Source organism: Rhinatrema bivittatum, chromosome 1, assembly GCF_901001135.1.
Source record: "Rhinatrema bivittatum chromosome 1, aRhiBiv1.1, whole genome shotgun sequence".
Taxonomy (NCBI): Eukaryota; Metazoa; Chordata; class Amphibia; order Gymnophiona; family Rhinatrematidae; genus Rhinatrema; species Rhinatrema bivittatum.
Genome location: NC_042615.1, coordinates 668,390,542 through 668,409,149, shown reverse-complemented (window position 1 = coordinate 668,409,149; position 18,608 = coordinate 668,390,542). Strand labels below are relative to the sequence as shown.

The window sequence follows — 18,608 nt, the reverse complement described above, 5'->3', positions numbered from 1 at the left end:
CATCTCGGCCCTCGGGAAGGTCTCAGCCCTTTTGGAACAGACAACAACAAAAAAAAAGGACAGGTTCGGGCTCAAGTTTACCCATCCACGGGATGAAGAGATAGCGGGCTGACTATCCCTCTTCTATCAGTGGTGGGTCACGATCACGTCTGACAAATGGGTACTGGACATCATACAAGAAGGTTACCTCTGGAATTTCGCAGTATCCCTTGGGTGTTCTGCAGACTTTTAAAGAACTGAGTGTTTGTATTGGAAAAAAACTCCCCCACAAAAAAAACCCCCAAAAAGTAGCCAGAAGCTAGAAATAAGCTAGGAGCAGTGTATACCTAAGTAAAAAAGTTGAATAGTTCAGCTCAGTTACCATGGAAAGGTGTTGAGGTAGTGTGGTTGGGTTTGAATAGGGACCAACATTTGTTAATCAAGAGAGCAGTGAGTCACTCAGGAAAACTAACTGAAGTGTACATCTCTAAAGGAACCGTTTTGTACTAATTTACCTTAGAAGCTCATTATAAATTAGAAGGGAAGAGCTCAGTAACCCACATTCCAGTGGGAACACTGAGAGGAGAATATCACCTTGCTGGTAGCTGAAAGGAATCAGTAAGTTTTTGCTTGGGACATTCTTTTTTTAAAGGTATTGGGGCAAAGTTAACTATCTGGGAATATTATTTAGTGTGTTTGTGCCTTTAATAGTCAGAAAGGCAGTGAAATAAACAAGTTAGACTGTTTGTATTTTTAAATAGGCAGTAGGTAGTGTGTTTATTTTTAAAAGTCTGCAGAACTGAGTGCCGCGGGTTGGGCGCGCGTTTTCCTTCCCTTACTGAATAAGGGGTAAGGGAAAACGCGCGTCCAATAGCAGGCTAACTGCGCTCCGTTGGAGCGCACTGTACTGTATTGGCCTGTAAAAAAGTTGAATAGTTCAGCTCAGTTACTCACCTTGGAAAGGTGTTGAGGTAGTGTGATTGGGTTTGAGTAGGGACCAACATTTGTTAATCAAGAGAGCAGTGAGTCACTCTGGCTGACTAACTGAAGTTAGACTGTTTGTATTTTAGGATTTTAGACGGTGCTGGGGAGGAGCCAGCTGTCATGGTACATGTGGGCACCAACGACATAGGAAAATGTGGGAGGGAGGTTCTGGAAGCCAAATTTAGGCTCTTAGGTAGAAAGCTTAAATCCAGAACCTCCAGGGTAGCATTCTCTGAAATGTTCCCTGTTCCACGCGCAGGTCACCAGAGGTAGGCAGAGCTCTGGAGTCTCAATGCGTGGATGAGACTATGGCGCAAGGAAGAGGGATTCAGTTTTGTTAGGAACTGGGGAACCTTTTGGGAAGGAGGGAGTCTCTTCCGAAGGGATGGGCTGCACCTTAACCAGGGTGGAACCAGACGGCTGGCGCTAACAAAAAGGAGATAGAGCAGCTTTTAAACTAGAACAAAGGGGAAAGCCGACAGTCACTCAGCAGCGCATGGTTCGGAGAGAGGTATCTTCAAAGGATATTAATGATGCATTAGAATTAGGGCAACCCGACAGTGAGGTTCCAATAATTAGAAAAATAGTCCAAGTGCCTATAACTAAAAACTCACCTGAGCTAAAAAATTCTAACTTATCCCTATCCCAATTAAAAAGCAGAATGAAAATACAAACAAAAAACAAACTTTGAAATGTTTGTATGCTAATGCCAGATGTCTAAGAAGTAAGATGGGAGAATTCCAATGTATAGCAGTGAATGATGACATAGACTTAATTGGCATCTCAGTGCTATACCAGGGTACAAATTATATCGCAGTGACAGAGAGGAGTACCCGGGAGGAGGTGTGGCGCTTTATGTCCGGGATGGCATAGAGTCCAACAGGATAAACATCCTGCATGAGACTAAATACAAAATTGAATCTTTATGGGTAGAAATCCCTTGTGTGTCAGGGAAGACTATAGTGATAGGAGTATACTACCGTCCACCTGGTCAAGATGGTGAGACTGACAGTGAAATGCTAAGAGAAATCAGGGAAGCTAACCAAATTGGTAGTGCGGTAATAATGGGACACTTCAATTACCCTAATATTGACTGGGTAAATGTATCATCGGGACACACTAGAGACAACATTCCTGGATGGAATAAATGATAGCTTTATGGAGCAATTGGTTCAGGAACTGACGAGAGAGGGAGCAATTTTAGATCTAATTGTCAGTGAAGCACAGGACTTGGTGTGAGAGGTAATGGTGGTGGGGCCGCTTGGCAATAGTGATCATAATATAATCAAATTTGATTTAATGACTGGAAGAGGAACAGTGTGCAAATCCACGGCTCTCGTGCTAAACTTTCAAAAGGGAAACTTTGATAAAATGAGAAAAATTGTTAGAAAAAAAACTGAAAGGAGCAGCTACAAAAGTAAAAAATGTCCAAGAGGCGTGGTCATTGTTTAAAAAAATAAAAAAAAAAATAAAAAAAAAAAAATATATATATATATACACCATTCTAGAAGCACAGTCTAGATGTATTCCACACATTAAGAAAGGTGGAAAGAAGGCAAAACGATTACCGGCATGGTTAAAAGGGGAGGTGAAAAAAGCTATTTTAGCCAAAAGATCTTCATTCAAAAATTGGAAGAAGGATCCAACAGAAGAAAATAGGATAAAGCATAAATGTTGGCAAGTTAAATGTAAGACTGAAGACAGGCTAAGAGAGAATTTGAAAAGTTGGCTGTAGAGGCAAAAACTCACAGTAAAAACGTTTTTAAATATATCCGAAGCAGAAAGCCTATGAGGGAGTCAGTTGGACAATAAGATGATCGAGGGGTTAAAGGGGCACTTAGAGAAGATAAGGCCATCGCGGAAAGATTAAATGATTTCTTTGCTTCGGAGTATACTGAAGAGGATGTTGGGGAGGTACCCGTAATGGAGAAGGTTTTCATGGGTAATGATTCAGATGGACTGAATCAAATCACGGTGAACCTGGAAGATGTGATAGGCCTGATTGACAAACTGAAGAGTAGTAAATCACCTGGACCGGATGGTATACACCCCAGAGTTCTGAAGGAACTAAAAAATGAAATTTCAGACCTATTAGTAAAAATTTGTAACCTATCGTTAAAATCATCCATTTTACCTGAAGACTGGAGGATAGCAAATGTAACCCCAATATTTAAAAAGGGCTCCAGGGGCGATCCGGGAAACTACAGGCTGGTTAGCCTGACTTCAGTGCCAGGAAAAATAGTGGAAAATGTTCTAAACATCAAAATCACAGAACATATAGAAAGACATGGTTTAATGGAACAAAGTCAGCATGGCTTTACCCAGGGCAAGTCTTGCCTCACAAATCTGCTTCAGTTTTTTGAAGGAGTTAATAAACACGTGGATAAAGGTGAACTGGTAGATATAGTATACTTGGATTTTCAGAAGGCGTTTGACAAAGTTCCTCATGAGAGGCTTCTAGGAAAAGTAAAAAGTCATGGGATAGGTGGCGATATCCTTTCGTGGATTGCAAACTGGCTAAAAGACAGGAAACAGAGTTAGGATTAAATGGATAATTTTCTCAGTGGAAGGGAGTGGACAGTGGAGTGCCTCAGGGATCTGTATTGGGACCCTTCCTTTTCAATATATTTATAAATGATCTGGAAAGAAATATGACGAGTGAGATAATCAAATTTGCAGATGACACAAAATTGATCAGAGTAGTTAAATCACAAGCAGATTGTGATAAATTGCAGGAAGACCTTGTGAGACTGGAAAATTGGACATCCAAATGGCAAATGAAATTTAATGTGGATAAGTGCAAGCTGTGATGCATATAGGGAAAAATAACCCATGCTATAATTACACAACGTTGGGTTCCATATTAGGTGCTACTACCCAAGAAAGAGATCTAGGCGTCATAGTGAATAACACACTGAAATCGTCTGTTCAGTGTGCTGCAGCAGTCAAAAAAGCAAACAGAATGTTGGGAATTATTAGAAAGGGAATGGTGAATAAAACGGAAAATATCATAATGCCTCTATCGCTCCATGGTGAGACAGCACCTGGAATACTGTGTACAATTCTGGTTGCTGCATCTCAAAAAAGATATAATTGTGATGGAGAAGGTACAGAGAAGGGCTACCAAAATAATAAGGGGAATGGAACAGCTCCCCTATGAGGAAAGACTAAAGAGGTTAGGACTCTTCAACTTGGAGAAGAGACGGCTGAGGGGGGATATGATAGAGATGTTTAAAATTATGAGAGGTCTAGAATGGGTAGATGTGAATCGGTTATTTACTCTTTCGGATAGTAGAAAGACTAGGGGGCACTCCATGAAGTTAGCATGGGGCACATTTAAAACTAATCGGAGAAAGTTCTTTTTTACTCAACGCACAATTAAACTCTGAAATTTGTTGCCAGAGGATGTGGTTAGTATAGCGGTTTTTTAAAAAAAGGATTGGATAAGTTCTTGGAGAAGTCCATTACCTGCTATTAAGTTCACTTAGAGCAGGGGTCAGGAACCTATGGCTCGGGAGCCAGATATGGCTCTTTTGATGGCTGCATCTGGCTCGCAGACAAATCTTTAATAAAAAAGTAAAAATCTAACAAAATCCCCCACCCTCCTGATGCCCCCCAAGACCTCCAAAATTAATTTACTACAACCCCCACCCTCCTGACCCCCCCAAGACCTGCCAAAAGTCCCTGGTGCTCCAGCGGGGGTCCAGGAGCGGTCCGGGAGCGATCTCCTGGACTTGGGCTGTTGGCTGCCAGTAGTCAAAATGGTGCCGACGGCCCTTTGCCTTCACTATGTCACTGGGGTCGACCAATGGCGGCGGTAGCCCCTGTGACATAGTAAGGGCAAAGGCCGTCGATGCCATTTTGATTACTGGCAGCTGACGGCCCTTTGCCCTTACTATGTCACAGGGGCTACCGCCACCATTGGTCGACCCCAGTGACATAGTGAGGGCAAAGGGCCGTCGGCGCCATTTTGACTACTGGGAGCCGACAGCCCAAGTCCAGGAGATCACTCTCGGACCCCCGCTGGACCACCAGGGACTTTTGGCAGGTCTTGGGGGGGTCAGGAGGGTGGGGGTTGTAGTAAATTAATTTTGGAGGTCTTGGGGGGCGTCAGGAGGGTGGGGGGTTTTGTTAGATTTTTACTTTTTTATTAAAGATTTGTCTGCGAGCCCTGGACCCCCGCTGGATCACCAGGGACTTTTGGCAGGTCTTGGGGGTTGGGGGGTTAGGAGGATGGGGGGTTGTAGTAAATTAATTTGGCAGGTCTTGGGGGCGTCAGGAGAGTAGGGGGTTGTTGTAAATTAATTTGGTAGGTCTTGGGGGAGTCAGGAGGGTGGGGGGGGCGGGGTTTGTAGTTAGTATGGCTCTCACGGAATTACATTTTAAAATATGTGGCGTTCATGGCTCTCTCAGCCAAAAAGGTTCCCGACCCCTGACTTAGAGAATAGCCACTGCCATTAGCAATGGTAACATGGAATAGACTTGGGTTTTGGGTACTTGCCAGGTTCTTATGGCCTGGATTGACCACTGTTGGAAACAGGATGCTGGGCTTGATGGACCCTTGGTCTGTCCCAGTATGGCATTTTCTTATGTTATGTTCTTATGACAGGTTCATGATGTCACCTTGCCACTCCCAGCACAAGAAACTGGCAGTGGAATCCACACTGCACACTGATAAGGTTCAACAGTCTGAGGACTATAACTCCAGTACCTTTCCTCAAGTAAATACGGGGTGTTATTCCATTTATTTCATCGTGCCCAAGAAAGAGGATTCATTCCGACCCCCTCCTGGATCTCAAGAGCATCAGCTGTCATATGTGGATAATTCACTTCCACATGGAAACTCATCACTCCTTCATAATGGCAGTGCAACCGGGAGAGTTCTTAACCTCCCTGGACCTCTCTGAGGCCTACCTTCATATTCCAATCCATCAAGACCACCTGCATTTTCTACGCTTTGAGGTACTGGGCCGACATTACCAGTTCCGGGAGTTGCCTTTGTTCTTGGGGCAGTTGCCAGACCAATTCTCCAAGATCGTCGTGGCGGCGGCACTGAGGAAAGACGAGATCTGGTGCACCCTTGCTTGGACAACTAGCTGATTCAGTCAGTCGTTGGAAGAGAGCCTCCAGGTGACCAGCAGGGTCAGGTTGTGAACATGGACAAGAGCAGCCTCAACGGCTCCCAGTCCTTAGAGTTCCTGGGGGTCTGATTCGACACCAAGCAGGGCAAGGTCTTCCTCTCGCCTTCCCTCGAGGAGAAGGAAACTGATGGACCAAGTGTGTCGATTGACGAACATAACTCTCCAAGGTGGGGGGGCTATCTCCAGGTCCTTGGCCTCATGGCATCAACCCTGGAAGTAGTACCGTGGGTCAGGACACACAAGCAGTCTTTTCAACACTTCCTACTGTCACGCTGGAACCCACTATCTCAAAACTACCTGATTCGCCTCCACCTACCGATGGAAGTTGCTCTCTGTTCCGGTGGTGGCTACAGGAAGTTCAACTAAGCAAGGGCTTAAGCCTGTCTTCAAGACGGATGCGAACCTCTGAGGGTAGGGAGCTCACTGTCAGGAACTGACAGCCCAGAGACGTTGGATCGAGAGAGGCGAACTGGAACATAAACCACCTGGAAGTGCGAGTAGTCAGATTAGCATGCCTGCAGTTCAGCCACAGGGGGAAATCTTCTTGTACAAAAAAAAAGTTCTAAAAGAAAGTCTTACCTTTTTGTTCTGTGTGGGAGATGGTTCCATCTCCTGGCTCTTGCCGGACTTGGGAGCTTTTCCCCTTGTGCGCTGCATAGCCTGAGTCTGTAACTGCTTCCAGGTGTGGGGACCGAGTATGGTGGTCCAGGTCTCGTCTCCCCCTCCTCTGGCTGCCGACAGGGTTCAGAACACCACTGCTGTGCTCAGTCTGTTAAAAAAAAAAAAAAAAAAAAAAAAAAAAAAAAATATATATATATATATATATATATATATATATATATATATATAAAACTTTGAAGATATATCTTTAAGTTACAAGTATTCCCCTACTTTTTAACTTACTTACAGCATTTTTTCTTCTTGTGGTCTTCGGAGGACTTGAACCGGCAGCCAGATAGGCAGGAGTCAGCAGGTTTCCCCCCTGCTTCACTCCGGGCCTGCAGGCTGTCACTCAGACCTTTTTTTCTGCTTTTTTTCCCCCTCAGAGCGGTTTTCTCTATGCCGTGGCAGGCAGCCTGCCTCCCCTGTACCCAGCCCTCGTTGCGATTTTCATGAGAGGGCCTCTGCTCTGCCTGTCTGCCGGGTGGGGAAGGTCCCTCCTCTGCAGGGCAGGCAAATTTAGCCTGGGGATCGAGTCCCCTTGGCATAGCCAGGCCGTTCCTGGATTGGCCCAGCCCGGGAACGTCTGCTATCTTGGATTTTTTAGCGGCTCCGTTTTCGGAGCTGCCTGGGGCTGGGGGACAGATTTGTTTTTAATCCTCCCCCGATTTGAGCCCCACGGACCCCAGGAGGGGGGGGGCCCTGACTCCCCCCCCCCCCCCCGGGAGTTTTTGAACCCGTTTTTCCCCAGATTTTGTCCTCCTCCTGCATAGGAGCCTGCAGGAGGGGGAGGGAGGTTCACGCTGGAACCCACTAACTCAAAAGTACCTGATTCGCCTCCACCTACCGATGGAAGTTGCTCTCTGTTTCGGTGGTTGCTACAGGACGTTCACCTAAGCAAGGGCGTAAGCCTGTCTTCAAGACGGATGCGAACCTCTGAGGTAAGGAGCCCACTGTCAGGAATTGACAGCCCAGAGACGTTGGATTGAGAGAGAGGCGAACTGGAACATAAACCACCTGGAAGTGCAAGTAGTCAGATTAGCATGCCTGCAGTTCAGCCACAGGCTCCTGGGGCAAGCAATCCACGTGATGTCTGACAACACAACAGAGGTTGCCTACATCAACAGCCAGGGAGGAACCAAAAGCCACCAATTGTCTCTGGAAATAGACCTCCTTATGGAATGGGCTGAGTTTAAACATAAAAGGGATCTCGGCCTCCCACATCGCAGGAAAAGACAAGGTCAGAGAATCCTTTCTCAGTAGGGAAAGCCTGGATCCGGGGGAATGGATGCTGTTGACCAGAGCCTTCCAGCTCCTAATAGATCACTGGGGCCTCCCATCCTTCGACCTACTGGCTACATCTCACAATGTGAAGGTTCCTCGGTTCTTCAGTTGCAGAAGAGATCAGTGCTCCCAAGGGATCGACGCCCTCGTCCAGACCTGGCCAGAGGAGGACTTACTGTATGCCTTCCCTCCGTGGCCTCTACTGGGAAGATCATCTGTAAGATCGAATACCACAGAGGACAAGTCCTTCTGGTGGCCCTGGATTGGCCCAGGTGCCTGTGGTATGTGGACATGCAGAGGCTTCTCGTGGAGAGTCCCCTTTGCCTCCCCCCACACAGGGACCTTCTCCAGCAAGGTCCAATTCTTCACAAAGATCAGCTCGATTCTCTTACGGTCTGGCCTTTGAGATGGCTCGTCTGATGAAGTGTGGATATTTGGTGGCCGTGATAGCCACATTGCTCCACGCACAAATGTTCTCAGTGTCCCTGGCGTACGTATGGATCTGGCGAATATTTGGAGCCTGGTGCAAGGGGTGCCCTCGCGAACAGCCAAGATCACCATGATCCTGGAATTTTTACAGGACGGCCTGAACAAGGATTGTCCCTCAAATCCCTGAAGGTCCAGATGGCAGCCTTCTCCTGCTTCAGGGCCAAGGTGAACGGAACCCATCTGTCAGCGCATCCGGATTTGGCCAGTTTCCTAAAAGGGGTTAAACAACTCCTACCACCCTTAAAATGGCCGGTCCCCCTATGGAACTTCAATCTAGTATTGGACTTTCTGGCAGGGCCTTCCATCAGACCACTACACAGTCTGATGCTACACCTAAACTCTAGAGACTGTATTCTTGATGGCAGTATGTTCATCTCATCGCATCTCTGAGCTACAGGCGCTGTCTTGTCTAGAACCATTCCTTCAGTTTACTCCAGGAATAGTACAGCTTTGCACCATCCCCTGCTTACCAAAGGTAGCCTTGGAGTTTCACCTGAACCAGTCCATTTCCTTACCGTCCCTGGACAGATGCAAGGAGAAGGAAGACTACCGCCTCCTACGCCATTTAAACGTCTGTAGACTTTTAGTGCGGTATCTGGAACGTTCAGAACCAGTGCGCAAGTCGGACTGCTTGTTCATTCTTCACAGGGGAAGGAAACAAGGCAAAGTGGCTTCGCGATCTACCATAGCTCGCTGGATCAAGGAAATGATCATGGGAGCATATGTAGAGGCAGGGAAGCCCTTACCCCTTCAGGTTAAAACTCATTCCACTAGGGCCCAAGCAGTATCCTGGGCGGAAGCTAAACTATCTCCCATCGAAATCTGTTAAGCAGCGACGTGGTTTTCCTTGCACACCTTCTCAAGGTTCTATCGCCTGGCCTTCCAGGCCCAAGAGGATGCATCCTTTGCGAGGGCGGTGCTAACCTGACCACGGGCAGCCTCCGCCCCATTTGGGAGTAGCTTTTGTACATGGTCCTGAGTCCGTCTGGCTACACGTTAGGAAATGGAGAAATTACCTGATAATTTTGTTTTCCTTAGTGTAGACAGATGGACTCAGCATTCCACCCACAGCTGCCCATGAATGATTCCAAAGAATCACCCAGGAGATGAATCTCTATTCCATTAGGTTACGAGTAAGTCATCGCCCTATCCCTAGATCAGGGTATCTATAGTATTGATAGGATCCAGCGCTTACATTTGGTTGAGTACAATTGCGGTCTCCAGGTTTTTTTTTTAAATCAGTTTTTTAATCGAGTTTTTAAGCAAAGTATAAAGTTCTATCCAAATTCTAATTTTTCATAAATCCACAATGGCTTTTTGAAGAGAATACTGAATGGCTGAGGTCACTGGGGTATGCAGGGGGTATGTCTAGGATGACATCAGCTTTGAAACCTGACTCTGTCTCCATCTGCTAGCAGGGGAGCACATAACCCACTGGTCCTGAGACCATCTGTGTACACTAAGGAAAACGAAATTATCAGGTAAGTAATTTCTCCATTCCAAAAAGGACAAAGTAAATGTATAGCTATGTATATCAGAGAAAAGGTAGCTCTCCACCACTCCCCACCCCCATAAGAATACAAATTACATTAAACAATTTTTAGGAAATTGTGTAGTAATTGCTGTGCTGTGGTGTTGGGTGGAGATACTGAATTGAAACATTACATTTTCTGTTTACCAGCATCAAGAACAAGTTCTTAACGATTCAGTGGATGGTAAAGAAATCTACAATACAATTCGCCGCAAAACAAAGGATGCTTTTTACAAAAATATTGTTAAAAAAGGTTATCTTCAGAAAAAGAGTAAGACCTTTTTTATTTATTTGAAACAAATTATACAAGATTATACAAAATTTTCGTAAATCGTATGTATGTGATATTCTACAGTAGATCAGCTTGTTTAGCTATTGCATCTTTCAGTGAACAATGAGACTTATTTAGCAATGACTTTTTCCTATTCTGTGAAAATGGAAACAGTCTTTAAGATCCATTAAAAAAAATAAATGTTTTAATTGTCAAACAGGATTTTTAAAATTGGAGCTAAACTGTTGTAGTATTTCAATAAAAAATGTAACTTGAAGTAGGTTATTCTGTGCTTTCTCAAGGTACAACTGTATTTTGGGATTGCTGTTGGTATTTAATATGCTTTTGTGAACTGAAAGTTTATATACATCCTTTGAAGTCTGTATTCATATTGATACAGAGGACAATTTACAAAAGATTTTACCTGATTAAACAGTTAACAGGGTAAATAGTTACCTGTTTGGATGAAAAGTATAATTTTTGTTCAGATACTTTTTTTCTAATAGCCTAAAGGTGATTAGTATTGTGTTCCCAAAATTTGCTCTAATTAAAAATACCGATTTAGCCTCATTTTTTGTGTGCATCCTGAAGGTGAGATATTCTGGATTCCAGTATGTTGCATGCTCCATGGACAAACAGGACAAGAATCAGCCACATAAGTGGGTAATGTCAACCAATGACTCTGAGCCAGAAAAGCACGATCAGAACTCAGACCAGGAAAGTTTTTGTGAGCAAATGTCCTCAATATTTTTTTCTTTCTGCTTATGCAAAAAGACAGTTTCTCATCCAGTCAAACCAGTCTAAATGCATGGTATTAAGCTCCCCTACCTAAAGATGGAGATGGAACAGGTTTGCTGATGTCACCCTTTATAGGGATGCGTGCTGATCACAGCCTGTTAATATTCTCTTGTCTCCATCAGATGGTAGACAAAGCATCCCATGCTATGAACTAGTGCTTGGTCTAGGCTGAGTGAAAAGGAATGTTAGTATTTTGACTGTTAGCAATTCTTCTCTCAGTTGTGCAAAGCCCAGATATCAGGATGCTGCCAGGGGAAAGTCCTGACCTGGGTGTAACCAGTTGTGGCTCTTGTCCATAGCTTGTTATCTGACCTCCCTTCCCTTTGGTCCTCTCTCTTCCTCCCCTGTTCTATTCCTGCCTCCCACTTTTGCCTTTTGAACCTCCCTTTCCTTCTTCCCTTTTGTTTAAGGGTTTAGATTTTTGCTGTGGATGCTCCCGATACAAAGATTTTTTTTTAAAGTCTTTTTGCAGCAGGTGTTCACAGAGCAACAAGGAGGAGATTGGGCATTATTGCTGGTGATATAAATGTATTAAGGTCACAGGGAGGCTTGGTTGGTCTGTGGTAGGGAGATAGGTACTTGCTATGCTGCTTTGAGCAGAATCCTCTGTAGGCAAGGAGGAGGAAGACTGTGTCCAGCAGGGTGTAGCTGCTCCAGGGGGTTCAGCCAAGGTTGGGCCCTTCCTGCAGAGTATTCCCATCAACATTCTCTTTCCTGTGGCCATTTGGTGGTGAGGCAGAGAAGGGACTCCCTACTCTGGAACATTCAAGGGAAAAGGATGGGCTCTAAAACGTTTTTGCCTTCAGGAGGGGTTCCTCCTCCTCCTTTATTGGCGGTATTGGGAGCAGCTCTGATTTCTTCAGTGTGCTCCACCCTCTCCCCAGAATTGTTTAAAATGCTTCAGCAGGCTTTTGGCTTGGGGCAAACTGCTGCTGCAGGCCCTTCTTCCACTTCCCTTCAATGGGGAGGGGTATGACACGTGTTCTGGGATGAGGGCTCAAGGCAAGGAATACTGGGATCTAGAGGAGAGATACTCCAGATCGGTTCCTCTGTTACAGGCCGATACAGTAAGAGTCACGGGCGAGCGAGCGTCCGCTCTCCTGTGCGCGCGATTCAGTAAAAAAAAAAAAAAGATTCAAATTAGGGCCCGCGGTAAAAAGAGGCGCTAGGGACACTAGCGCGACCCTAGTGCCTCTTTTGACAGGAGCGGCGGCTGTCAGTGAGTTTGACAGCTGACGCTCAATTTCGCCGGCGTCGGTTCTCAAACCCGTTGACAGCCACGGGTTCGGAAACCAGACGCCGGCAAATTTGAGCATCCGGTTTTCAAGCCGCGGGCCGATTTTTTTTTTTTTATTTTTTTTTTTAATTTTTTTTAACTTTTGGGACCTCCAACTTAATATCACCATGATATTAAGTCGGAGGGTGTACAGAAAAACAGTTTTTATTGCTTTTCTGTGCACTTTCCTGGTGCCTGCAGAAATTAACGCCTACCTTTTGGGTAGGTGCTAACTTCTGAAAGTAAAATGTGCGGCTTGGCTGCACATTTTACTTACTGAATTGTGCGGGAATAACTAATAGGGCCATCAACATGAATTTGCATGTTGTGGGCGCTATTAGTTTCGGGGGGTTGGACACGCGTTTTCGACGTGCTATTACCCCTTACTGAATAAGGGGTAAAGCTAGCGCTTCAAATGCATGTCCAAACATGGGTTAACAGTGTGCTCCGCCGGAGCGCACTGTACTGTATTGGCTTCTAAGATAGTAACATGAGACAGCAGGTAAAATCCATCTAGTCTGCCCAGTAAGTTTTTTTTTGTTTGTTTTTTTTATTTTTGGGGTAGTAGCAACTTCTGCTCTGTGCAGGTTACCTACAAGGTGTAATAGAACAGTTACCCCATTTCTTTATTTCCATTACCTAGTCAGCAGGGATCTTGTTTGTCCCTTACCCTTTTGAATTCCATTACTGTTCTTATCTTCACCACCTGTTCCTGGAGGGCATTCCATGTATCTAACATCTTTTCTGTGAAGAAATTTCCTTTCATCATAAAAAAAAAACCTCCAATTATATTGCATAAAAAAAGAGGAAAAGACCTCAGATAATCTGCTAAGGCTTCAGCGAGCCAACTGGAGCAGCAATAACAGCCGATTATAGGTTAGGAAAACCACCTGAACATTTTTTTTATTCTTGATTCTAATCTATTTACATTTTTAATTTTTGATTCTCTTCAAAATCAATGATTTATTATATAATATCTTATAAAAATCGCTTATCTATTTCTTCTTTTAGCAGTTTATCAGTATGATGGTAATTGCTGAGAAATGTAAAAGGCCAGCATTGGCCAGTGTTTTGCACTGGCCTCGCATCGGGCTGCTTCAGGGCAATATCTATAATAAAATAAATTTAATATATTAAACTGTTATTGAGTAAAAGGCCTCATATAATAAATTTAAATCCACTTACTACAATATTCTTTTACAATATCCAAAATTTGAGCTGAACAGTGCTCTCATTCCTTCTTAGCAAAAAAACAAACACATGTAATGAAATCTCTTGTGTTTTTTTAATCTTTCAATTATAATGAAAATTACTGAAATGAAATGTACATCAACCAAAAATGCATGTCTTTAATAAAATAATTTTTTGGTTGATTATTTCATTTGAGTGAGGCAGTTCAATTGGATCCAGATGGAGCCTTTTGGGCAGATGTGTCTTATGACCTTTTACAAGCATTAGCAAGAAGTACGACTTCTATAGTGGGGTCATGTTGCCTGCTGTGGTTGAGAAACTAGGTGGCTGACTTGGCTTCAAAGTTTTGGTTGTCTAAACTAAAGGGTACTCTTTAGAGAGGATCTTGAAAAAACTGGGTAAGAGGAGTCTGTCTAGCAGATAAGCCAAAGTGGGCTTCCCGGGGAGCACTGGCTAGAAGTCATTCTTGAGCTTCTAGGCTTTAGGCCAAGTAAGCCTTCATCTTCTCAGCAGAGTTGATCTTTCAGCAGGTTTCAGTCCTTTCGAAGCAACAAAAGAGAAAGCAGAGAATGGTCTTCTGGGAATACAATGGGAACTTGCTCACCCCAATGAAGGTGTAAGGACCCTACCTCTGGAATTTTTCATAGGTCACATTTTGGCCTTTTAATTAAATTTTTATTTATATTCTGCCTTTTGTGACACTTCAGTTACTGTAGGTATTTTCCTTTCCCCGGGGGGGCTTACAATCTAAGGGGCCTATCTACTAAGCATTTTTCTCATATTCAAAATGTGAGAAAACATTTAGTAAATAGATTCCTAAGTTTGTAGGTGAGGCAATGATGGGTGAAGTGACTTACCCAAGGTCAGAAGGAGTGTCAGGAGAATTTGAACCCTGGCTTCCCTGGTTCACAGCCTGTTGCTGTAACCACTAGTCTACTCTTTCATTCTAGAGATGATTTCAAATAACCTCAGATCAGTGGGTTCTGAAGTTTGTAAGAGGGTTACAGCCCTGGAGTTTTCCTGTCCTATTTCAAGTGCTTTTATGGTATTGCCATTTTTCACCTTTAAAGAGTTAGCTTTGCAAAATAACGTTAGGCACATTTAGGACCTGTGGTGCTGGTTTTACAGTGGGAACTGGGAAGGTATTCAATTTACCTCATCATTCTCAAGAAGCAAGGCACCTTTAGGCCCATCGTGGATTTGAAACAGGTCAATAGAGTCTTAGTTTTCTCATTTTTTAAGAATAGAGATCTTAAGGTCAGTCATAATGGTGATAGCACGGAGAATTCTTGACCACCTCTGATATGAAGGAGATTTATTTCCATATTCCTATAAGGGAGGAATATCGACGGTATATGAGGTTCGTGATGCTATCGCCACAAAATCATTTTCACTTTTCAGTGCTGCTGTTTGTCCTGGTGGTGGTTGCAGTGGTGCTGTGTTGGGAAGGTATTTTTGGTTCTTTTATATTTGGGTGATTGGCTGATTCAGGCAAAATAAGTGGAAGAAAGCAAGGTAGCCACAGTCAGAACGGTTTCTTGGTCAACTTTGCCAAGTCAAACCTGGTTCCATCTCAAATAATTCAGTTCATAGAAATATGGATAGGCTCACCAGGAAAAAGCATTTCTCCCTTTCAAAAGAGCTACAGTTCAGATGAGCTTAGTGTAAGGTTTTTCAATAAGACTAAGTGTTAGCAAGGTTGGTGCTAGCCTTTGGACATATGGCTGTTGCATGCATATGGTTCCTTTGACTCATCTACCCATCCAGGGCCTACACTGGAGCCTCTGAAGCCAGTGGGGTCAACTCTCTCAGCCATTATCCCACCAAATTTTGTGACCCTTGGGATATCCCTTCATTAGTGGATGAATCCGAAGGTTCTATAGATGGGTGCACATCCCACTGCATTAAATGATTGTCTATCAAGTCCTCCACCAATGGGTGTTGGGGGGGGTGGGGGACAGGTACATGCACATCAGTGCGGCATGGACACAGGTATCAGTGTCATTAATGGAGGGCCATCTGCAAATCAACCAACTGGAGCTGTGAAGCAGCTATGCTCTAAGGCAGTGATGGCAAACTCCAGTCCTCGAGTGACAGACAGGCCAGGTTTTCAGGATACCTACAATGCATATGCATGAGATAGATGTACATACAATGGATGAGGTGCATGCAAATCTTTCTCATGCATATTCATTGTAGATATCCTGAAAACCTGGCCTGTCTGTGGCACTTGAGGATTGGAGTTTGCCATCACTGCTCTAAGGGCTTTCTCTTCCCTTTTGAGAGAGAATCTTGATCTAGACAAACAACCAAGTGGTGGTTGTACATAAGCAGAAAGATTTAGGTTCCTAGCCCTCTGCCAGGAGATTCTCCAAATCTGATCATGGGCAGGACATTAAATTGCCCATCTCCAGGCGATTTACCTTCTGGGAGTCCATATTATGTTGGCACACTACCTCTGCTGAGTGTTGCAACTGTAAAGGTAGTCTTGGATTAAAAGATTGTGGACGACTTGTTTAGTGACTAGAGGATGCTAGTGATCCGACCATTTTGCTTCAGAGGATGACAAAGGTTGAAGTTCTGCTTTAAGAAGCTACAGATAAACTCTGGAAGCTTTTGTTAGACTGGAGCATTGGTCTACTGTGTATCCACCAATTTCTCTAATCACCTGGACTGTCTAGAAAGTCCTTTGGGACAAAATGAGGGTAATTCTCATATTATCGGCTTGGCCACACAAGTGTGTGGTATCCATATCTCATCCATTTTCCTAGCGTGTAGCCAGATGGACTTAGGACCAATGGGTATTGTGCTCTCCTGATGGCAGATGGGAGACTGAGTCAGATTTCAAAGCTTACGTCGGCCTACATATACCCGTGCAGCATGCTTAGCTCTTCAGTATTTCTCCATCTCCCATAGCAGATGCGGACACTATCCAAAAGAGAATAGTGTAACATTTATTTATTTATTTAGAACTTTTATATACAGACATTCATGTGCAAAAACTACATATATTGGTTTACAGTGAAACGTAAATAGCATGAACAAGGCATACAAGGAACTGGGATCTGGAGGTTAAATATAGGAGATATAAGTAAACACTGCAAGTATAGAGGGGGTATAAATAAACACAAGAGAAGAAAGTTTACATAAAAGAAAGAAAGAAGAAAGTTTATATTTAAGAAAACAGCCCCGCTTCTCCTGCAGTGAAACCTAACGGTCCATCCCCCAGTCGAGACTTTCCTGAGGTCGATTCGATATCCCTCAGAAGTGAGCCTTAGTCTGCCGGCCGATTCCCGGTGTGGACGTTGCCCCCAGGGTGGCTGAAAGGCAGCGGGTGCAGATTCGAGCGAGGCGGTAAAGGTATTTCCCTCCCCCCCCCCCCCCCCCCCCCCCCCCCGCAGCTGGAGACCGCTCGGTAAGCGCAGAGACCAGGTAAGGTAGAAACCTTTGCTTCTAAGTCTCCGGTCTCCAAAGCTCGAACAGCTATACCGACCTTCCTCCGAGGTTTAAATCAGGTTGAGCAGCTTTCCTCTGGCTAAGCCCCAATCTGGTTGAGGGTCCACACATGTGGAGACCCTCCGGGGAGGGGGGGGTTTCGCCATCTTGTTGCCGGGGTCGTCTGCGCCATCTTCCCCCCCCTCGCCGTTGGGACACGCGGAGCAGGCCCGAGGCGCCTAACTTGAGCGCGTCCGTAGGGTTATACACTTAATGGCGTGCACAACTAGGCCGCACGCACAACTGCGCTCATGACTGTGCCATGCGCACAAAATCCACCGCCTGCACGCATAATTTGTGCGAATGTACTGCACATAACTTCTGCGCTCCCGACGAGCACAACTAAGAGCATCTGTGCACATAACTCCCTCACGGACGAGTTTTTAAGCCCTACACGTACACAAACAATGGCGCCACCATCCAAGAAGGCCAAGGGACCCTTCCTTTGCCCAGCCTGCCACTTGAGAGCTGCGCAGCCTGAATTAGAATCCCTTCTGTGCCAGCAGTGCGAACAGAACCAGGGAGAACCCAATCAAGACCTCCCACAGCCAGGAGCAGGTTCCGGAACCACTGATGATGGCATCCCGGACCTAACTATGTCCAACTCTGCGCCCCCACAGGAAAGTTCCTCCATGGCTACCACTACAATCCCTCCTGGCATCAACATGGACCCAGGAACCTTCTCCTGCGTGGAATTTTTCAAAGGGCTGCGAACCTTTGTTCAGGCGCAACCAGCCCCGGCTGTCCACTTGCCTCAAACTCTGCCGGAAGCACAAGTCCTTCCTAGCACCTCCCGAGGCTCTCGAGACATGCCTCTCCTAACCAAGATCATTCCGGATGGGGATCCAGACACCTCAGAGGAGGAAAGGACTCCCTGAAAGAAGGGGAAATCCCCCCAGGGATGGAGCCATACTGGACCATGCTCCGATTCTTCCACAAAGACAAATTACCAGCCCTCGTGTCCCAAACTATGAAGACACTGGGTCTCCCAGGCACAGACCCTACATTGGAACCTAAATATCCCATGTTGATGTACCTTCGTAAAGCCTCATGCTATTTTCCTGTGTTGGAGCCCATCAAGGAACTGATTGACCTGGAATGGAATGCTCCAGAGGCCAGTTTTAAAGGGGGACGGTCACTAGAAGCCCTATACCCGCTGGAACCCATGGCCAGGAAACTTCTACGCTTCCCTAAAGTGGATGCTATGATCTGTGGTGTCTCAAAACTCACCACAATCCCTGTTGGAGGGATGAGGAGCACTGAAGGACGCCCAAGACAGAAGGCTGGAAGCCATCCTTAAGCAGTCCTTTGATGTCTCAGCAATGATGCTACAAATTGTCTCCTGCTGTGCACTGGTGGCACGTTTCTGTTTGATCCTCTCCAGAGAAGCTACCACGCCCAGAGAAACGATGGAACCTGCGGTCTCTCCTCACCAATGCTACCGCTGACCTCGTGCACACATCATCCAGGGCTGTCTCCGCCGCAGTGGCGGCCAGAAGACAATTATGG

At 45.2% G+C, this 18,608-nt stretch overlaps 1 protein-coding gene across 8 annotated transcripts in view; it reads left to right on the top strand.

Moving 5' to 3' along the window:
* Nucleotides 1–18,608, top strand: part of RASA1 (RAS p21 protein activator 1) — a 384,196-nt gene that overhangs the window by 125,440 nt on the left and 240,148 nt on the right. For all 8 annotated transcript variants that reach the window (XM_029573687.1, XM_029573696.1, XM_029573711.1 and 5 more), the window contains exon 10: nt 10,219–10,339. In XM_029573687.1, coding sequence (XP_029429547.1) covers nt 10,219–10,339 — 121 coding nt within the window. The remainder of the gene's footprint in view (nt 1–10,218; nt 10,340–18,608) is intronic.